Consider the following 21,552-nt stretch of genomic DNA (forward strand, 5'->3'; position numbering starts at 1 on the left):
ATGGCTACTTGCAATCATTCCTCCATGACTGAGTTTATCCTTGAAGGGTTAACAAAACGTCCAGAGCTTCAGTTGCCCCTCTTCCTACTGTTCCTCAGAGTATATGTAGTCACAGTGTTGGGGAACCTGGGCATGATCCTCTTAATTGCTATCAGTTCTCAACTTCACTCTCCAATGTATTATTTTCTCAGTCATTTGTCATTCATTGATCTCTGCTACTCCTCTGTCATTACCCCAAAAATGCTGGTGAACTTCATATCAGAGAAGAACATTATCTCCTTTCTGGCATGCATGACTCAACTTTATTTCTTGTAATTGCAGAAGGCTACCCCTTCTGACTGCCATGGCATATGACTGTTATGTAGCCATATGTAGTGCACTGCTTTACAATATTATCATGTCCCATAAGGTCTGCTCCATAATGATGGTGGTGGTATATTCACTGGGGTTGTTTGGGGCTACAGTCCATACTACCCGCATGTCAGTGTTGTCCTTCTGTGGGTCTCATGTTGTCAGTCATTATTTTTGTGATATTCTCCCCTTGTTGACTCTCTCTTGCTCCAGCACCCACATCAATGAGATACTGTTGTTTATTATTGGAGGAGTTAATACCTTAGCACCTACACTGGCTGTACTCATCTCTTATGCTTTCATTCTTTTGAGTATCCTCCGTATTCGCTCTGCTGAGGGACAGTCTAAAGCCTTTGGCACTTGTAGCTCCCATCTCATGGCTGTGGGTATCTTTTTTGAGTCTATCACATTCGTGTATTTCAAACCTCCTTCTAGCAATACTGTGGAACAGGAGAAGGTATCCTCAGTGTTCTACACTACAGTGATCCCCATGCTGAATCCCATAATCTACAGCCTGAGGAACAAGGATGTGAAGAATGCACTGAGAAAGGTGGTTGGGGGAAGGTAGTCATGCTGACAAAGGGCATTCTCAGAGGGAGCAAGAAAAAAATGAACTAGATGAAAAGTTGTCATGGGCTCTGTGTAATTTCCTTCTCTCTTCCAGAGATAAAATTCACCATTATTTATAAAACATACATTTTATACTTGAGAATGATTGAAGCATTTTTAGAGATTATCAAACAATATGATTTTCTGATAGTCAATTTGATCTTTGGAAATTTACGTGTATTAGAGGAACAGAAGTTGACAGAAGAGGGAGAACAAATCAACATAAGTAGACTATCTTGAAGATATCAATTACTAATATTATATTAAATATTAATTTTGAAAGTGCTTAATTACTAGAGAGTAAGTTAAGGGTTGTGTTTGAAGAAGGGTGATGTTAATTGATTAAAATTTCCTGGAGGGCAGGAGGAGAGGTGTATTTATTTATTTATTTATTTATTACAGGCAAACATAGGGGAAGGGAAGGGAAGGAAAAATAAAATAAGATGAAAACAGAGAGAGACATCCCATAAGAAACTCTTAGCTATAGGGAACAAACTGAGAGTTACTGGAGGGGAGGTGGGTGGGGGGATGGGGTAACTGGGTGATGGGCATTAAAGAGGGCACTTGATGTAATGACCACTGGGTGTTATATGCAACTGATGAATCACTAAATTCTACCTCTGAAACTAATAATACACTGTACATTAATTAAATTGAATTTAAATAAAAAATTTTTATAAAAAAGAGAGTGTACCTAACACAAACAAGATAACATTAACTTTTTTACTTATATTGACTCTATTGTCATCAAAAGTCCTTAATTGTCTGCAATTAACCAGTGTCTCCCCTTCTCTCTTCATTTTTGTAGAAGTATTGAATCTTATATTACCCATGTGCATTTTAATCTCACTAAATATATCCATCACTCCAGTTTCCAGAGGTCTTTGTGAATCATGATTTTGTCATACATTAAATTAACTGTTCTCACAACTTCACAGCATCTGCAAGTCTGATTAAAATTTCTTTGATATTCTCAGGGTGCCTGGGTGGATCAGTCAGTTAAGTGTCTGACTTCAGCTCAGGTGATGATCTCAGGGCTCTGGGATGGAGCCACGCATTGAGCCCTAAGTTATAGCACTAAGAAATTTGAAAAATAATTTATTTAAGTCCTGTTACTTTATCAATGAGAAACTGAGTCTCAGAGAGTATCAATGACTTCCTCAGAATAGCACAGTTATTTTGATCAAAAGAACATATACACCCATGCTCATAGCAACATTATTTACAAGAGCCAAAGGTGGGAACAACCCCAGTTCCATCGATGAATAAATGGATAAACAAAATATGGTATGTACATACAATGAAAAATTATTCAGCCTTAAAAAAATTCTGACACTTGCTATAACCTGGATGAAGCTAAGTGAAATAGACTAAACACAAGAAGAGAAATATTGTATGATTTCTCTCATATGCAGGTACTTAGAGTAATCGAATCCAGAGAGTCAGAAAGTAGAAAAGTGGTTGCTAGGGTCTGGGGAGAGGGAGGATGGGGAATTATTGTTTAATGAGCACAGAGTTTCAGATGAGGGAGATGAAAAGGTTCTAGAGATGGATGGAGATAATGATCACATAACAATGTGAATGTCCTTAATACCATAGAACTGTACACTTAAAATGGTAAATTTTGTGTCATATATATATATATATACTACAATAAAAAATAAAGGACAGTTTTTAAATTGAATCAATTTAGCTTTAGGAAAAAATTTACATTTCATTATTTTTCTCCTTTTATTTATTTATTTTTTTTGACTGATAAAATAGTAGTGAAGAACCAGCAACTGACTGCGGACTTTTGACAATCATTGATCCAATTTCTCTGTGTTTCAGAATCCCCATTGGGAACATGAAAATATAAAATAAGAAACTTAGGGAATTTACTACACTTGGGAAATATAGCAATGGGGGGAAGGCAAGAGGATGATATCATTTTTGCAAAGGGTTATTATATACTGAGCACACCAGTAATCTCTAGGCTCAGTAGGTCTTGGGGGACCTGTGTGTGCAGGGGAGTTAAGTATTCCTAATGATATCCCTGTGCTTAATAAACCTCAAATAAAATTTGCATGTCACTTTACTCTCTGGCTTTTAAGATTGGGGAAGCTAAGTATGATTTGCTTCAAGATCCAGAGAGTACTATCAGCTGAATTTTGACTTTTACTTTTAGCCAACCAAATAATTCAATCATTGACATATAAACGTGCATGTTAGGCAACAGAAGAGGCTTTGCTCTTACTTAGCTATAGCAAGAATCTGTGCTATGACCAAAGTAAACAGTTCCTAAGAACTTCAATCTCTGTTCAGTACTGGGTAAGTGTCCAGTTTCATTTATTACAGTTGTACTCCATCTAATAGAAGGGTGGTTGGTGATTAACAGCAACACTAACCATGTGCGATGTTTTGGCTTTACCAGGAGCACTTGCCCCACTATTCTTTCCACTTGGTTATGTCCTCCCTTCTCTTCCATTCATGTTGCCTTGTCACTTCTTCATTAATTGGGTCACAACCTCCTGCAGAAACAATTTCCCGTCTAAGTTCATCCAACTCTTGTGTGGAGAATGTCACTGTGAAGTTTTGCTTCCCTGAAGTGCTTCCTGTTTATGTATTTATTCATTTTCCTTATCTTCTTATGCACTAGCCTACACAACAAGTCTCTTAGAGTTATGGATAAAAAGGCAGATACAATTGCAGGTAGGGTATTAATTACTGGACAGAATAGTAAACATAAATCCATACCTCTCATCTATCTTGAAGGAGTATTCTCAGGCCAGTAGGAGTTAGAGTAAGAGCCTGTTCAGCCTGCTCAGTTAATGCCTTTTGGCTTCAGAAGAACGGCTTCTTTTAGGATGAAGAAGAAACACACAATGTTTTTCTTCATACCAACGCAGTGTATTTTTGTCTCTTCGTATTATATTACTTTTCTATAATATATTTCTTTTTAAAAATTACATTTTAATTAGTGTTTTTATTTTTTTAAGATGTATTTATTTATTTGAGAGAGAGAGAGAGAGTGCACATGAAGGGGAAGGGTAGTGGGAGAGGGAGAGAGATAATCTGAATCAGACTCTACACTGAGCACAGAGCCCAACATGGGGCTCAGTCTCACAACCCTGAGATTATGACCTGAGACAAAACCAAGAGTTGGTTGCCCAACCAACTGCACCACCCATGTACCCCTAGTGTTTTTAGATAATGAAACTTTCAATTCATTATTTTAGTTATCACAATATTTCTTTGAAGCAGTTATTATCATTCCCACTTCCAAGATTGTAACACTGAGGTTTATGTTAAATGACTTGCCTCATGTTGCAAAGTGAGGTCAGCCCTTGAAATAAGGTTCCTTTGATATCAAAGCTTTTTCAGTGGCTTGCTGAGCAGGCTCTAAGTTCTCTCTTGTTAAGCTCTTTTAACATTTTTGTTATCAAATAAATATAAGAAGTACTGAATTCACAAAGTTGAACAGATTTCTTTCTAGCTGCACTATTCAGAGCCTTTAATAAACAAATGTCTATAGCAGACTTCCAAGAGAGTCATATGGAAGTACCTGGAAATGGAAGCACATCTATTGGGGTTTATTTGTTGTTCTTTTCCCTCACAGAGCATTGTGAACATTGTCTGAGAAATGCTGACCTAGGCTATGAACACACAGTGCCTCAGTGTGCCCCTTTACGGGTGCTATGGAAAATGTTCTTTAAGTAATTTTGAGTACATTCAATATTCTATTAGATAATAGGTTCTTCAAGTGCCAAAAATATATATTTTTCCTTTCTGTATTTTTCCAAGTCACAGTCCGTGTTAGGTAAACTTCTGAGATCAAGAAGTTTGCCCTGGATCTCGTTAGGCCTGTTTTAAACCACTTCAGGGTGTCCAGCGTCCCCACGTTGTTCACAACACGTGAACTCTCTGCCCTGTTGTTACACATGATCAAGATTTGTCCTTTCCTTGAAACATTCTGAAATCTGAACCATCCCATAAAGTCCAAATCTCCTCGCAGTCTGTCTCTTAGGGCTTTGTGATGAGTTAGAAGGCAAGAGATGTTAATAATAGATTTAATCCATCCTTTAAGGAAAAGGAGAAGAGCTTGGTAGAAAAGAACATGGACCCTGGCATGTTTAAATCCTGACTTGACTCCTAGGTTTAAATCCTGACTTGATTCCTAAATTCTCTGTGCCAAAGTTTCTTCATCTGTAAAACAGGGATACTATTTCAAGGGTTTTTGAAGACGTAAGTAAGATAATATATGTGAAGGACTTAGAAGCAATATGTAATCAAGGAGGAAGAGGAAAAGAATCATTATCATCTCTGGTCTCCTTTACTATAGGTAGACTACCTCCTCTAGGTATTATAAGTGCCTTAACAAAATTCAAACATGTATCTTCAGTAGGTGTCAGTAGGAAGTCTATTTCTATTTCATTCCCCTTGAAGAAGTGGCAGCAAAGCATTTCAGGAAAGTCATTTTCTGTCTTGCCTTCTAAGCAAGCACAATCTGTTTTGCTGTTCAGTAATGACTAGTGAACATCAGCCTGGGCCCATTTCAAGAGTTCCTCTTTGAAATATCCCACCAATAATCCTTTGACCCCAAGCCTGGGCTCTTTCCTTACTTTTCTTATTGAAACAGTCACATTCTGTGATGTGATGACTTTGGCTTGTTCTCTCAGATGACTTTGGCTTGTTCTCACGTCACCTCTGACTCTACTCTTTTTTTGACCTCCAAAAAGGCAACTGGCCCTCACATCAGGGAGGGAAGTCAACAGAGTAATATTTTGAACAGATTTTTTATGAAGAACAATTGCATTTAGTAAAGTGCCTACTATGTTCCAGGGACAATATTAGCATGATAATATTCTTATTTAAGTTCATGGATTTGTTTTGCATACTCCTCAAAAAATGATTTAGCACTGTGATATTGGTGGTTTCACCAAGAGGACTAAAAGCTATATGATGATTTTGTGCATATAATCAGGTTCTGACCATCCTATACCTCATGTAAATCTCCTCAACATCTGCCTATTCTCAAGCCACCCTTGGAAATTCATTTTCTCTTCAAGGGTTCTCTAAATTTCACTTATAGAAACATTTTTAATCAAGACTGAAAGTCTAGAATCTATAAATTAAAAACACCAAATATATGTGGATAAAGATTTTGAAATGTATACAACAATGATACCACAAATAAAATCAATTCATAAATAATAAATTTGAAAAAATATCACAATTTAGAGGACAGGTTAATTTCTGTAGTAGACAATTTAAGAAGAAAGTGATAACACAATAAGCAATTTATAGAACAAATTCAAATGGCCAGTATCCTATGAAAATGTGCTTACATTCATTAGAAGACAAAAAAAAAGGACAAATTAATGCAATAATGACTCATCATGTAAATTCAACACATTGGGAAAAACAGGTAATACATATTGTTAGTGGTGATACAGGAAAAAGGGCAATCATGTATTGCTACTGAAAATGTGTATTATTATAGTTTTCTGGAAATCAATGTCGTACCATTTACATAAAGTAAAAATTTATAAACTCTTTAACTCATAAATATCTCTCCTGGGAAATTATTTCATGGAAATAAAACACTAAAAATGTACATTTTTAAATGACAATGTATTTGATAATAGCAATTTTTTTTAAATCCAGAAAAAAGTTAACACTTACCACTAAGAAGATGTAATATTTAGTGGTGTATCTACATCACTGAATATTATACCACTGTTTATGTTCATCAATTTTCTTGGAGGAATATTCTAAAAGTTTTTTTAAATGAGAAGGGAAGACGCAAAAATAAATTTTGTGTGATAATATTATCCTACATTCTAAGCAAATGACAAAATGTGTGTGTGTGCATGTATAATATTATATAAGCACATAGAAAGTTAACTGGGGAAAAGTTAATTAAAGGTTCTATAAATGGAAGGGGGAAACAAAGGAAAAAAACAAGTGTATACTAATATAAAAATAGTACAGGGTGCTTTAGGGAGACAGGACCAGAGATAATGAGAGCTATGATTCCATCTCTGTTCCTGATGACTTTCCTCTTGCAAATCTGGTTTTCTTTAGACAGAGAGTAAAGATCCATTTTAATATATACTTCTTTTCCATTTACACAGAGATCTCCAAAGAAGAATGGTTGCAGGAAACCATTCCATAGTAACTGAGTTTGTTAGTGGGTTTAACAGAGAAGCCAGAGCTCCAGCTGCCTCTCTTTGTCCTGTTCCTGGGAATCTATATAGTGACAGTGGTGGGGAATTTGGGCTTGATTCTCCTGATTGCAGTAATTCCTTTGCTTCACACCCCCATGTACTACTTCCTCAGCAGTTTGTCCTTCATCGATCTCTGCTATTCCTCTGTCATCATCCCCAAAATGCTGGTGAACTTCTTAGGGAAGACGAATATGATCCTTTATTCTGAGTGCATGGCACAGCTCTTTTTCTTTGTGGTTTCTGTAGTGGCTGAGGGTTACCTCCTGATAGTGATGGCATACGATCGCTACATTGCTATCTGTAGCCCGCTGCTTTACAGTGTGATAATGACCTCTCAGGTCTGCTCACTGCTCGTGCTGGTTGCCCTCATCCTGGGCTTTCTCTCTGCCTTGGCCCATACAAGTGCCATGATGAAACTGTCTTTCTGCAGATCCCACATCATCAGCCATTACTTCTGTGATGTCTTTCCTCTCCTCAATCTCTCCTGCTCCAATATACATCTCAATGACCTTCTCCTTTTTATCATTGCGGGATTTAACACCTTGGTGCCCACTCTAGCGGTCTTCATTTCCTATGCCTTCATCTTCCACAACATCCTTCACATCCGATCCTCAGAGGGCCGGTCCAAAGCATTTGGTACTTGCAGCTCTCATCTCATGGCTGTGGGGATCTTCTTTGGGTCTATCACCTTCATGTATTTCAAGCCCCCTTCCAGTAACTCCCTCGAACAGGAAAAGGTGTCCTCAGTGTTTTACACCACAGTGATCCCCATGCTGAACCCTTTAATATACAGTCTGAGAAACAAGGATGTAAAGAGAGCATTGAGGAAGGTTTTGGTGAGGAAATAAGCCTTGCTTTGGAGATTTATAGAAGGTTCCAACGAACCTTCATTTTTCCTTGTTATTCTGTTGCAATATGCATAATACCTGGACTTTTAAAATACTTCCCTGTCTATGATTGATTCCATTTCCTCAATGAAATAAAAAGGGATTTAGTAAAGCAGGTTTTAGTGTTCTTATTTTTGGGCAGGAAAACTGAGGTTTAGATGGTTTTATTTTTTTCTAACTTATTGTGGTAGAAGAGGAATGAGAATTATTTTCTCCAGTGTTATTCTTTTTTCCTAATATTCTGTGTTTGCTTTACTGAATACCTGATGTGTTGGAGGTGCTGAGCTTTCCACTGATAAGAATGCTAAGAGATACGTAACTCCATCCCAAAACTCCATTAATTCTTGAGGGAATGAGACAAATACACAAGAGGAAAAAAAGAAGTAAGGTTGTAAAAACAGTTACGGGAAAAGGATGGCAATTCTAGTCAAGTAGGTATTACTCAAAATGCTTTTACTCTTTTTTTTTTCTTATTCAGCATATTCAGAATCTCTTCATTTCTGTTCTATTTCTTTGTTGCCTCTCCCTCTCCACCCCCCACCCCCCGTCTCTGTCTTGTGAAACGATGGTTGTGTACTAAAGGACCTCTGAGCAGGCATTTTCAGGACTGTGTGGGGTTTCCACTACCTGTTGCAATAAAGTTTGTGAAACATGCCTCACAGGTTGGGTATACCCCCACATTTGTTTCAGTCGGAGATTGCTCTTAGTGGATTCCTGAACTGAAATGTGGTTGATGATTCTGAGCTTGTGCTCTTACTGCATAAGTACCACACACTCTAGACAATGTCTTTCCTGGGTTTTCACACATCCTGGGTCTCATGTAACATTTCTTCTGTGTTTGTTGTTTGTGGAGAGGTTATAATGAAATAAGCCTCTGATGTTTTGCAGCCCTCAGCTGTTTTCCTCTACCTCCAAGAAATATTCTGTGGAATTTCTAAAATTTGAACTTCCATCTCACGTTGCTTCTCTTCATTCATTGTTATATGTTAAACCAGCAGTTGAAATGAGCTGCCTTTCTCCCTTTACTTTTTTCTTTTTTTACCTTTGCCAATATAGTTTTTAGAACATTATTCTCTAGATTTTATCTTGGGAAATTATTCTACTCGAGAAACGTGAAATCAGTAGGTCTGGATCTGCCAAAATCCCACTGTTCTAACAAAGCTTCTTTATCTTTAGTTTCCTCCTTTTGATAATCCCACCAAGAATACATCTTACCACTGGTTTCTTTAATGAGGTCCTGGACTTTATCATGGTCCTGGCCACCTGTCCCTTAATACATCTTCTCTTCCCTATGCCTTGCTCCATATATTTCCTTCATATGTTTTCTCAGGGTCCAGACAATGTCTGTATCTACTCAGACAGTCCCATCCCTTAAGATCTTTCTGTCTTGAAAGCAAACACGTGCTATTTACTGCTTTTTAGTGGTTTTAATGTTGCAGTGAATAATTGCCTAGATTCAGGCTCCTGGCCTTCAAATTATTTTCTACCACATAGATTTAGAATCCCTTCCCTTCTCCCCCACCCTTTTCCTCTCTCTCTCTCCCTCTCTCTTATTCTAGTTTAATTAACTTGTTTTACTTTATTTTCTTTCTTTTTTTATAGTGTTCCTGTCATGTAGGAGCAACCTTTACAAATCACATGATTTCCTCAGCAGACTTGATTCCTAGAAATAGAATGTTTCATCCAGATCTTTAAGCTACCTTTAGTCTTTAGGTTTGCGATAATTTCACTGAGCTGTTTTTCTTTCTCAATGTAAGAAGATGCAATATTCTTTTTATGGTAAGCCCCCACCCCATTTGTATTCGTTCATTAATGAAATCTACCACCCATTTAAAGAGAAGCTCCTGATTAGAAGACAGGAAGCTAAAGCCCTGGTCAGAGCTTATGTATTTAAGAAATTTAGGGACAAGTTGAGCCCACTCAGTGGAAGTTAACTCTTGAGCCCATGTATATGCCACAAGAATTGAAGGTTAGACTCTCCACAGTGCCATGTCTGGGTCACAAAGGCAAGTCAAGGCACCATAAAAGAGTGAAACGATTTAAAGCAGACTAACCGCCCTGTCAGACCACTCTTGGAACTGAATATTTCTTGAAGACATGGCTGAAAAATAGAGTGGAAACAACAAATAATTGTCTAACAGGAGTTTATATGAAAAGGTTCTCTTTTCCTTGGAATGAAATCATTACCTGCTTGGGAAAAGCTTCCTCTGTATGTCCAAGTTTAAGCTGCAGCAATATTTGCTCGTGCAATTGTTGAGATTGACTCAATTGACCAACCTGCATTTGCCAAGGACCATAGGACACAAGGCTTTGTGGAGACTTGCTTAGCTTACAGTTTTATTTTTTTAATTTAGATTCAATTAATTAACATATCAGTGTATTATTAGTTTCAGCGGTAGAGTTCAGTGATTCATCAGTCTTATATAATACCCAGCGCTCATTACATAGCTCGACAGTTTTCAAGGGACTTTACTCTGCTGAGGGATTTGCCTTTGCTTAAGGCTCAGCACTAGCAGTGTGGCCCCTAGAGAAGTGAATGGACACCTGCACAAAATTATTCATTCACCTTTGAACAAATCTGCCATATATTACACCTATGAAGGTTAGAATTCCACTTTTTGGAAGCTTTAGACTCATAGCCATTTGCTGGGATCTTATGAGTTAAAAGTTATGCATTAACTATAACCTATATAAATATTCCAAAATAAGTGTGACTTTGTGTCACTGAGTCAAAATTCCCTCTCTATCAAAATCCCAAAACTCCTAGGTGCGCTTTTGCTCTGAAATCTACTTTTCCTGTTAAATTCTTCATAACCGTGATCCAATATACAAGATACAGTAGTTTGAGAAAGTAAAATAATATAGTACTTGTTCTTCACTAATAGAAAAGGTAAATAAACAATCTGTCAAGTGAAGACCGAAATATCTTTACTACATCTTTATTATTGGTAAAGGTATATTTTGGGGCAAGCAAACTTTTTAAAACTAAGCTCTAGAATCAGGCAAACTTACTACTCTAATCACAGAAAGTGCGGGATTTCTGCAGGTCTCTACCTAGAGGTCAGATTGCATGAGAAAGAGTAACCAAGAATATATTCTTTCTGAATGTATACAAACTTTCAAAAAGAAGGGAATAGTTTCTCCTTTGAAATTCATCACTCAGATAAGTCATTCCACCTCTCAAGGAGGAGTGACCTAGGGTGTGAAGTGGGTCTGGAGTGTTAAAGTAATAGATATTCCTCCACCTGGATGAGAACATCAAGAATGAGGGAGGCGTGTCTCATCCCCCTTTCATGGACTACTGGAATTTAGAAAAAAACACATTCCAATCAATTCAGGGGGGGAAAAGGCAAGTCTATGCTGAATACAAATAGAATCAAGAAATAAGATTCAAAATTAAATTATGACAGAAATTCTAAGTAAGTCTTATGAAAAATGACAGAAGACCCTTTTATGCTTAAAAACATTTATTTGTAAACTTATTAGGATGATTCTTACTCCAGAAGGAAAAGTCAGAACCAATAGAAAAGAACAAAAGGATTTTAGCTGACCAAAATAAAAATATGTAAAATCTCCTTATAAATTCATATAAAAAAGATTAATACTCCATAGAAAAGTAGTCAAAAATTATTCAGTGAACAAATATAAAAAAATATATGAATGCAAATTAGTACATTAAACTTGTCCAACTCTGTTAGTTATAAAAATTCAAATAAAACAATCCTAATATGCACGCTTAAATATCTATATTGATTTCTATAAGACAGTTTGATAGTATGTATTAAATATATTGAATTGTAAATTCTTTGTGGGATTTTACCAAGTTATGGAATTTTTAGGCATGTATGCTTAAAAAATAAAAGTCATATTGGCAAAGATAGAGCTACAATATTTATTGCTGTGCTATTGATAATTGCAAAAATAAATTGAATTAAATGACTTTCAGAGATATAAGCTGAAATAAAACACGGTATATACAATAGAAAACAAAAGCAGTCATAAAACAATACTTAGTGACATGGATCATATCCAATGTATATTGAAATTTAAAAAGACATGCATGGCAAATGCATGCATATACATAACTCACTAGGATAAAAAAAATCCCTAACGCATTAACATTCTTTCTTATTTCTTTCCAACTACAATAATCATTTAGCATGCAAATGAATAAGGATAATATTCGAAGGATGATTTAAAAGTCATTTTTGTCTGTGTCTGTGTTGAGTGCAGGGTATTGAAGAAGTCTTATCTTCTACTCCAAGCATTTTTGGACATTCTTCCACTTCGTCTCATGAATTTTTATATATGTATATACACAAAATGCACTAAGAATACAACTCCTTGGATTTTTAATTATGTTTATACTTATTTAGTGACTATCCAGATAAAGATATGAATAGAACATTAGCATCACACCTAAAGGCTTTCTCCTATTTTTTCCCAGTCAGTATCCACTTTCTTCCAAGAGGCAGCACTAGTACAACTGGATAATTTTCTTGCCTTATTTTGAACTTCATATAAATGGAATCATACAGTATATCCTCTTGTGTCTAGCTTATATTACTCAAGAATTTTTCTAAAAACTTACCCATGTTGTGGCTGTTTGTATAGTCTCCATTGTATGAATAAAACACATTTACCCATTCTCTTGTAATGTGTTCAGTTTGGAACTATTATGATTAAGCTTCTATGAATATACTTTTACTTGTCTTTTGGTTGATATATATATCCTCATTTCTTTTGTGTTTATATCTACAGCTGGGTATATGTCTCCTGGCTTATATAGTATGTTATTTAACTTTAGAAAATATTTACGTTTAGAAAACAATGCCAAACTGTTTGCCAAGGTGGTTGGTAATGGCCATATTGCCACCAGTAATGTATGCAACTTCCAGCTACACTCCAGATCCTTGTCAACACATAGTATTGTGAGTCTTCGCAATTTTAGCCTTTTTGGTGAATATGTCACAGTATCTCATTATATGCAGTCCCCTAATGTCTAATCATGTTGCAAATGTCACCATATATTATTTGGCTATTTGGCTATACTTTTTTCATTGCAAAGTATTTTGTCCAGAACTTTGGGGTAGATGAGATAATGATACCTGCTTACATTTGAATCTCTCATTATGCACTCTTCAAAGGTATGTAGATCAACAACAGAACAGGTAAAACCACATAAACACTACACCTTCAGCACAGCTAGGTGATAGAGAGCACTACCAACTTCAAATTATCTGTAAGTGGAAAAGATGACACTAGATTCCAGCAAAGATATTGGTCCCTGAAAATTAAAAAGTCCATCTTAAATACAAAAAATACGGGAAAAGTAGACCTGCTAGACCAGAACATTGACTATAGGAAAGAAATCTAAAAGGTGCACACAATATACAAGATGTGATCTTAGAGAAGCAACATTTCTAGGAGAGAAGAGGATTAAATGAAGGAAGAGATAGCTTTCGGAGTCTAGATAGAATGGAGAAAAGAAAAGCAAGCAGAGAAAATCCTGAAATAAAATAAATATAAAAGAAAGCCCAAAGAAGAAGGACACACAATCTCTTTCCCTTTGCCTCTCCCGCAGAAAGGAGACAACCATAAAGGAAACTACATGCCCCTATACCTACAGAAGAGAGCATGGATGAACTAAGATTATAGGAAATTATCTCAAAGAGTAAACCTTGTCCACAAAATGCATATGAAGATCTACCACAGGCAAAACTCGCCTATGGTAAGAGAGATATGAACAGTAGTGATTTCGTGGTGGGGGTATTGTAAGTCCACAGAAAAGAAGCAACAAAGCCATATAAAAAGAAGAAATTATTAGAGGGTAGAAAAAACATAATTTAAAAATCAAAATCCTATTGATTTTAGAAAAACAAATTAAAAGTATAAGTAGATGGCTAAATTAATCAAGATAAAAGAGAATATATAAATATGCAAAGTAAGAAAGGTGAAAGATGAACCATTAAAACAGAAGCAATTAAAGTAAACCATGAGAAAAAAATTTGATACCATTTTTTTAAGATTTCATTTATTTGTCAGAGACAGCACGTGAGCACAAGCAGGGGGACCTGCAGGCAGAGGGAGAAGCAGGCTCCCTGCCCAGCAAGGAGCCTGATGCAGGACTCCCAGGGCCCTGGGATCATGACGTGAGCCAAAGACAGACGCTTAACTGGTTGAGCCACCCAGGCATCCCCCAAATTTGATCTCATCATAAAAATAAGCTTTAAAACTTAGTTAAAATAGCTAGTTTCCAGGGCGCCTGGGTGGCTTAGTTGGTTAAGCGACTGCCTTCGGCTCAGGTCATGATCCCGGAGTCCCGGGATCGAGTCCCGCATCGGGCTCCCTGCTCGGCAGGGAGTCTGCTTCTCCCTCTGACCCTCCTCCCTCTCATGCTCTCTGTCTCTCATTCTCTCTCTCTCAAATAAATAAATAAAATCTTTAAAAAAAAATAGCTAGTTTTCTAGAAAAATACAGTTTACCATAATTGTATTGCCAGCAATGGTAATATAGATCAATTTCCATTAAAGATTAAAGTTATCAATAAACTACCCCAGAGAAAAATACCAGACCCATATTGTTTCAAAGGGCAATTCTAGACAACCTTCAAAAGCAAAATAGTCTCAATGCTTAAAAAAAAAAAAATCTGGAGAATACAAATAAGGAAAAATTTCCAAAATTTTTTATGAAGAAAGTAATTCATGATACCTAGAACAGATAAGAACAAAAAATAATATTATGAAGAAATAACATTTGAGAATATCAAAGCAAAAATACTAAATACTGTATTTCTAAACAGAATCCAGCACCAGAATATGAAAATAATGTGCCCTGACCAAATAGGATTTATTACAAAAATGAAAGGTTTTCCAATATTAGGATTCTATACTATATTATACTATAATAATAAACTATACTCTAATACTATACTATACTAATATATAATAAACAAGTGTAAGAAAAGAGAAAAAAACATAAAATTTCAGTAAATCTGAAAAAGCCATTGACAAACTTCACATTTAGATTAGAATGGCATGTTTCTTTTAAGAAACAGAAGGGGAAGTTAGTTAAAGAGAAAGAAGCACACTACGACCATGACCTTTACTGCTTCTGACTGCTACCCTGCGGTGCTCCATACCTCTTCCCCATGACTTTTCTCAACACATCCTTCTCTCTCAAACTATAGCTCAAGCGATTAAGCTATAGATCAGTAAGGATCACAGTGGTATAGAACACGGAGGCAACCTTCTCCTGAGCCATGTTGCTGCTACTGGAGATTGGCTTAAAGTGCGTAAGTATGATGGATTCATAAAAGTTTCCAGCAGCTGTGAATGAGAGCTGCAGGTACTAAAAGCTTTGGACCTGCCTGCAGCTGAGGGTTTTCAAAGAATGCTAGAGAGGGGTGCCTGGGTGGCTCAGTTAGTTGAGCAGCTGACTCTTGATTTTGGCTTAGATCATGATCTCAGGGTCATGGGTTGGTTGGTTAAGCGTCTGCCTTCAGCTCAGGTCATGATCTCAGGGTGCTGGGATCGAGCCCCACATTGGGCTCCATGCTCAGTGTGGAGTCTGCTTGCACCTCTCCCGCTGCCCCTCCACCCGCTTGTGCTCTCTCTTTCTCTCTCTCAAATAAATAAATAATAAAAATCTTAAAAAATTTTTAAGTCTTCTAAAAAATTTTAAAAAAAGAATGTTGGAGAACACAAAAATGTAAGAGATAATGACAGTCACTGTTGCCAAGAGATTGAATTCACCTAGAGGTATCGTGAGGAGCTCGTTTAGGTAGGTGCTGGAGCAGGAGAGTGTTAGGAGAGGAAATATGTCACAGAAGTAATGGTGGATTATATTTCCCCACAGGAGGAAAGCCTGATCATAGAGATCATGTGGGCTACAGCTCCTAACCCTGCCACCATATAGACCCCAGCTACCAACACATTATGTACGTTTTGGGACATGATGAAATTGTAGTAACTATTCTCTCCTTCAATTTATCTACTGATTGTTTTAATACCATCAGTTCTGTTTTAATGCTGCACTTACTCTTCAGTGTAGTAAAAAGTTAAGGAGACGCTATATAGTGGTATCCTCTCTCATTTTTCAGCACAACCCATTTCCTGGCTCAACAATCTAGAAAAACACAACAAATGACAGCAACAATTACTGAAAAACAAAACAAAAATTCCTGGCATATTACACAAGGAACAGATGACAGCGTTTTATTTTTTCCAGGCAATTCTACTGATATTTTCTTTTTTCATTTTATTGAAATGGTTTTGTGCTACACAAACTTTTATAAACAAAAATATTATATAACTTTTCATCATCATAGAAGAAGCAAAATAACCCAATTTTAAATGGAAGAAATTGCTTAGCTTCTGATCATTATAACCTATGTGATATACCTGTGATGTTATGGAAGTTTCATGTCTCGTGTGAACAAGATACCTGCTGTCTCTTTAGAAAGAGAAGAGGTGTTCTTAGATATGTGCCTTAGTCCTTGACAAAAATTGATGGTTTCATCTGTTTTGTTCACTTGTCTTAACTTTCCTTCCTTCCTTTATTTTCTCTGCAATGGTTGAAGTTACCACGTGGTATCTTTTCTTTCCTCATTCCCAATGCAGTCAGTTCTGTATATCTCTGATATACATAGTGTGTGAATTCACATGGAATCCTCTCCCAGATCATCTGAGAGCTAATCGTTCTCCACTTTGAGGTGTAATTTAAGGACTTGTTATGTTTTTATCCACTTTAACTGGGAGTGTGGGGACAGATGGAGGAAAGAATTTTGTGTGTACCTCATATTTAATGAACAGGGTCTTGTGCTTTTTCCTGAGATTTTATGTGTTGAGTCAGAATTCACTCCACCTACTCAAGAGAGGAAGTTATGCCCATTGGAATAGTCTTAGAATTCAGCTCATTGCTAAAATTGAGTATGGAGCTCTGGAGACTTTGCTTCCATTAATAAAGCACTTCTTAAATTGGAGTTTATGGGTCTGAAAACTTGGATAGGAAGTTTATTTTCATTAATCTCTAAATTAAAATTTAACATTACCTTCAAGTCAGAATCTTAGTAACTCATCATGTTAAAATACGTATTTATCTATGATTTTGTTATCAACAGAATCACATATATTTTCCTATCACATAAAGTTGTACCTATGTCAAAGGGGTTCTTAGGATGAAATGGAGTACTGATCATGAACATTTATAACCATCACTACTTCAAATTATAGTAATTATTAGATCTGCTACTAGATCCTGTGATTTAATTCACTAATAAAGAAATCACAAATTTATTTTAAATATTTTGATGTCAATAGTTTAGCTTATTATAATGTTTAATCATATGTATTTTATACAGTTAGAAACATTATTCTAAACAAACTGAGGGTTCTAGAGGGGAGGGGGGTGGGAGGATGGGTTAGCCTGGTGGTGGGTATTGAGGAGGGCACATTCTGCATGGAGCACTGGGTGTTATGCACAAACAATGAATCATGGAACACTACATCTAAAACTAATGATGTAATGTATGGGGATTAACATAAGAATTAAAAAAAAAAGAAACATTATTCTAAGAAAGATTCTAATTCTTCATATGGCCACCTAAATAATCTCTGATCCAAAAAAAAGATTAGGAACCTCTACATTCGAGAGAGTCAGTACTGGTTGTATATAATATCTCTTCTTAATCTCTTCCATGTATGTAATATCTCTTCTTAATGGTGATTTGTAGTCTCAGTCATAAAAGGAAGAGGAATATAGATTTGTCTTCAGCATCAGTCTGTTTATCTCAAAAATGATGGCATTAGTAAGAATTCCCACAATTTTGTGAATACAGAAATTTCTATCACCATATTTTGATGTTCATTTCATGGATTTTTTTGAACTATTTTTTGTATTTTATTTTATATATTTATTTTATTTATATTTAGATCAGTAATTCTGTAATGTGTTTATTTATCATCCTTACTGGTAAGTCAGGTTCACATTTTTGTTTCTTTCAATATTATGTAAATGGACACTATGGAACTTAAACAGAAAGTAGCCTCATTCTTACATTTGGGGGTAGGAAGGAATGAGGAGCGCTATGAGAGAGTGAGTATGCAGAGCTGGGGAAACACTTAGATATGAGACTTGGAGAAGGGAAAATGTAGGGGGAAAGAAGTACCTTTCTGAGTCTCAGGTTTTATCACTAAGAAAATGATAAGTTAGATTAGATATGCTTTACTACCATTATTGATCTGCATTATTTTTCTGGAATTTTCTGCATTTTGATAAACTAGGTAGGAAATTTTAAAGTGTTTAGGCATAGAGTAGAAACCTAGAAAATGTCATCTCCTTTATCTTCATATAATCTAAGTGAGGAAAATTATAAGAATTCCTTCTATTCTTTACTAATATAAAAATAACCAAGACCACATAGAATTTCTATTGAGGATTCTTACCTAATTCAATTATTAGTATGGTCACTGCAATATTATGAGTTTCCAATTATATAATTTCTTTTAAATTTATTTGTTGATGTTGTTCTGTGAAGAGCTTTCCCTTTTCTACTACTTTTTATTTTATTGTCATTATTATTTTTGTATCAGTAAGGACCTGTAGATTTTCATAAGCCATCCATTTTGATGTTCAAATTGTCCTAAATTTGTCCAGAAGAAGCTCTTTCCTTTTGATGTATCTCCATAAATTTGGGGCACTTATTTATTCTATGGAATACAAAGTGATTCTAGGTTCATCTTGAATTGTAGGTACCCCCACCTTGGAATCGACCATTTCTCCATGAAGTCCTGCTTTCTTTCAGTGGGGTGTGATAGTTAGAAACCAAATTATCATTGGATAATAGGCATGAACTTTATTACTTGGATTTCATTGCTTCTAGGCCCATTCATTGAAAAGAGTAAGAATAATCTATTAATCAGATCAGGTCATTCTTCTGTTCAAACCCTTCAACGGCTTCCTATTTCACTTACAGAACAATCAGACCTTTCAAACTTGCCTTAAGACCCTACAGATTTCACCTCCATCCCCCACCATCCCTCTGATACCACCTTTCATGACTCTGCCCCTCCTTCACTCTCCTTGAAGCACACTCTCCAAACTACAGTTCCTTAAAAGTGCCCGAACATGCTCTTCTTTCAGAGATTATATTTGATGTTCTCTTTGCCTAAAGTTTTCTTCTTTCAGTCACATAGCTTGATTCCCTACTTCCTTCAGGTTTCTAGTAAATATTAGATTTCTCGTAGTCTGACCTCCATGTTTGAAAGAGCAAGTCTCTCCTCCCTCCAGTGCCCAACCCCCTCCTCTGCTTTAGTTTATTCCATAGCACTGATCATCACTGGATATAGTACATATTTTCTTGTTCATGGGTTCATGGGAGCAAACACTCCCAATGAAGATAGAAATTTTTGTTTTCTGGCCCATAGTTGCCCAGCAAATACTATTGATTGACTGACTAAATGAATGAATTTTAATGGTGTATTGAGGCTCAGGGATTATTCTGAATGGTGGGAGAATTAATACTGAATAATTAAGGGAGTCATCCAGAGGGAAGTCATCTTGAGATCTAATAGAAAGGAGTCAAAGTATGCAATAATTTGGAAAGAAAATATGTAAATTAAAATTATAGTGAAAACTAAAAATTAGAAATCATTTTGTCGCTTTCTGCCATCCCTACCCAATCTTCACCCCATTTGACACCTCCACAAGACAAATCTTATTTTCAATGGTTCTAACAACAGCAAGAAGTCTTATGAAAATACTATTTCTTCTTGTTTACTAGCAACTAGATTCCCTTCAAATTCTACTAAGAAATGTCCATTGCTTCTGTAACCCTTTTGTGTATTAAAATGCAAACTCCTGAGGGGATTTACACATTCAGCCATTATTAGACATTACAACTTTAAAATAGGTTTGATTAAGAAATTTTAGTTTAGCAAGGACAAATTACAGAAAGGAAGGTTTCTGATGTATATATATTTAAACTAGGTAAGAGTGTAGGCTAGGAAGTCTGTTTCCTGAGTGGCTAGACTAGACATAGTCAAAGGATACTTGGTGTTGGGAGTAGGTGAACCTAAAAAGGAAGTGAGGGTCACCAAAAACAAATCATTCAGACATTTTAGTTTAAGATGGCCCTTGATTTGAAACTAATTGGTAACTCTTAAAAACAAGAATAAAACTTTAGATAAGATCTATGTTCAAAGCGGCTATCTCTTAAAAAGTGCTGTTTCCTATGTTGACCGAGAAAGTAACCCACCATTTAGAACTTTTTTAAGGGATTCTTTGACATCCTTGTTCCTAAGGCTGTAGATAAGGGGGTTAAGCATGGGAATCACTGTGGTATAAAACACAGAAACCACCTTCTCCTGTGTTATGTCACTGGTAGATGGTTTAAAATATATGAAGATGATGGACCCATAGAAGACCCCAACAGCTGCAAGGTGGGAGCTGCAGGTACTGAAAGCTTTGGATCTGCCTTCAGATGAGCAAATGCATAAGATGCTAGAAAGAATGAAGGCATAAGAGATGAAGATGGCTAAAGCACATGCAAATACATTGAATCCAACTAAAATCATCACCAAGAGTTCCTTGGTGTAGTCTCTCGAACAAGATATATTCAGAAGGGGAAGGATGTCACAAAAGTAATGGTGGATGACATTAGTTCCACAGAAGGATCGACTAGATATGTAGCTGGTATGGACCAAGGCTCCAAAGGCACCCACTGTATACACACTGGTGACCAGTAGAAAACAGATTCTGTGGGACATGGTGACATTGTAGAGCAAGGGATTACAGATGGCAACATAACGGTCATATGCCATTGCTGTCAGCATGTAGGAGTCATCAATACCAAAGAAGCAGAAGAAAAAGAGCTGGGTCATGCATTCAGGAAAGGAGGTGAGATTCTTCTCTGAAACAAAGTTCAACAACAGCTTGGGAATTATGACAGTGGAGTAGCAGAGATCTATGAAGAACAAATTACTGAGAAAATAATACATGGGCATGTGAAGCTGAGAACTGATTCTGATTAAAAAAATCAAGCCCAAATTTCCCACCATGCAGACCGTATAGATCAATAGAAACAAGAAGAAGAGAGGGAGCTGGAGTCCTGGCTGGTCTGTTAACCCCTCAAGGATAAACTCAGTTACCGAAGAATGATTTCCTGTATCCATTCTCCCACTTGTGATAGGCTGAGGGGTTCAGGGAAGAGGTTCTTATCAGACACACATTGTCATCTGACAGAATTTAGTGATCCAAGATCTGATGAATGACATGATTTCTAACTGACACAGAATTTCCAGAAACCAAGAGACTAAAACCTACTTTCAGTTGCAGCTTTTATCAAGATGTTGATGGTTCATTTGGCTTCAGTGTTTATTACTCCCATGTCACATTTAGAAGTAAAACTCATTTTGTCTTCACAAATTGAATTTTAGACTCTCCTAGAAATGGAAAATTGTGTTTCATTGTGTTATTCAGTCACCTTTAGAGAAACT

The 21,552-nt window shown here is 36.3% G+C and overlaps 3 protein-coding genes across 3 annotated transcripts; 2 read left to right on the forward strand and 1 right to left on the reverse strand.

The window, feature by feature from the left end:
• LOC110586434 (olfactory receptor 8D2) lies at positions 1-919 on the forward strand. Its single transcript, XM_021696638.2, is given in 3 exon segments — positions 1-307; positions 310-329; positions 332-919. Coding segments are annotated over 3 exon segments (915 nt in total).
• Positions 920-7,092: 6,173 nt separating this feature from the next.
• Positions 7,093-8,017, forward strand: LOC123326190 (olfactory receptor 8D1-like). Its single transcript, XM_044919401.1, is given in 2 exon segments — positions 7,093-7,133; positions 7,135-8,017. Coding segments are annotated over 2 exon segments (924 nt in total).
• Positions 8,018-20,286: 12,269 nt separating this feature from the next.
• On the reverse strand, positions 20,287-21,237 carry LOC110586433 (olfactory receptor 8D2-like). The gene has a single exon (XM_021696637.1). The coding sequence runs from the start codon at positions 21,226-21,228 to the stop codon at positions 20,287-20,289; it is 942 nt and encodes a 313-aa protein (XP_021552312.1). The 5' UTR covers positions 21,229-21,237.
• Between the last annotated feature and the right edge of the window lie 315 nt (positions 21,238-21,552).

The sequence above is a fragment of the Neomonachus schauinslandi genome, chromosome 11, assembly GCF_002201575.2.
Source record: "Neomonachus schauinslandi chromosome 11, ASM220157v2, whole genome shotgun sequence".
NCBI classification, from domain to species: Eukaryota; Metazoa; Chordata; class Mammalia; order Carnivora; family Phocidae; genus Neomonachus; species Neomonachus schauinslandi.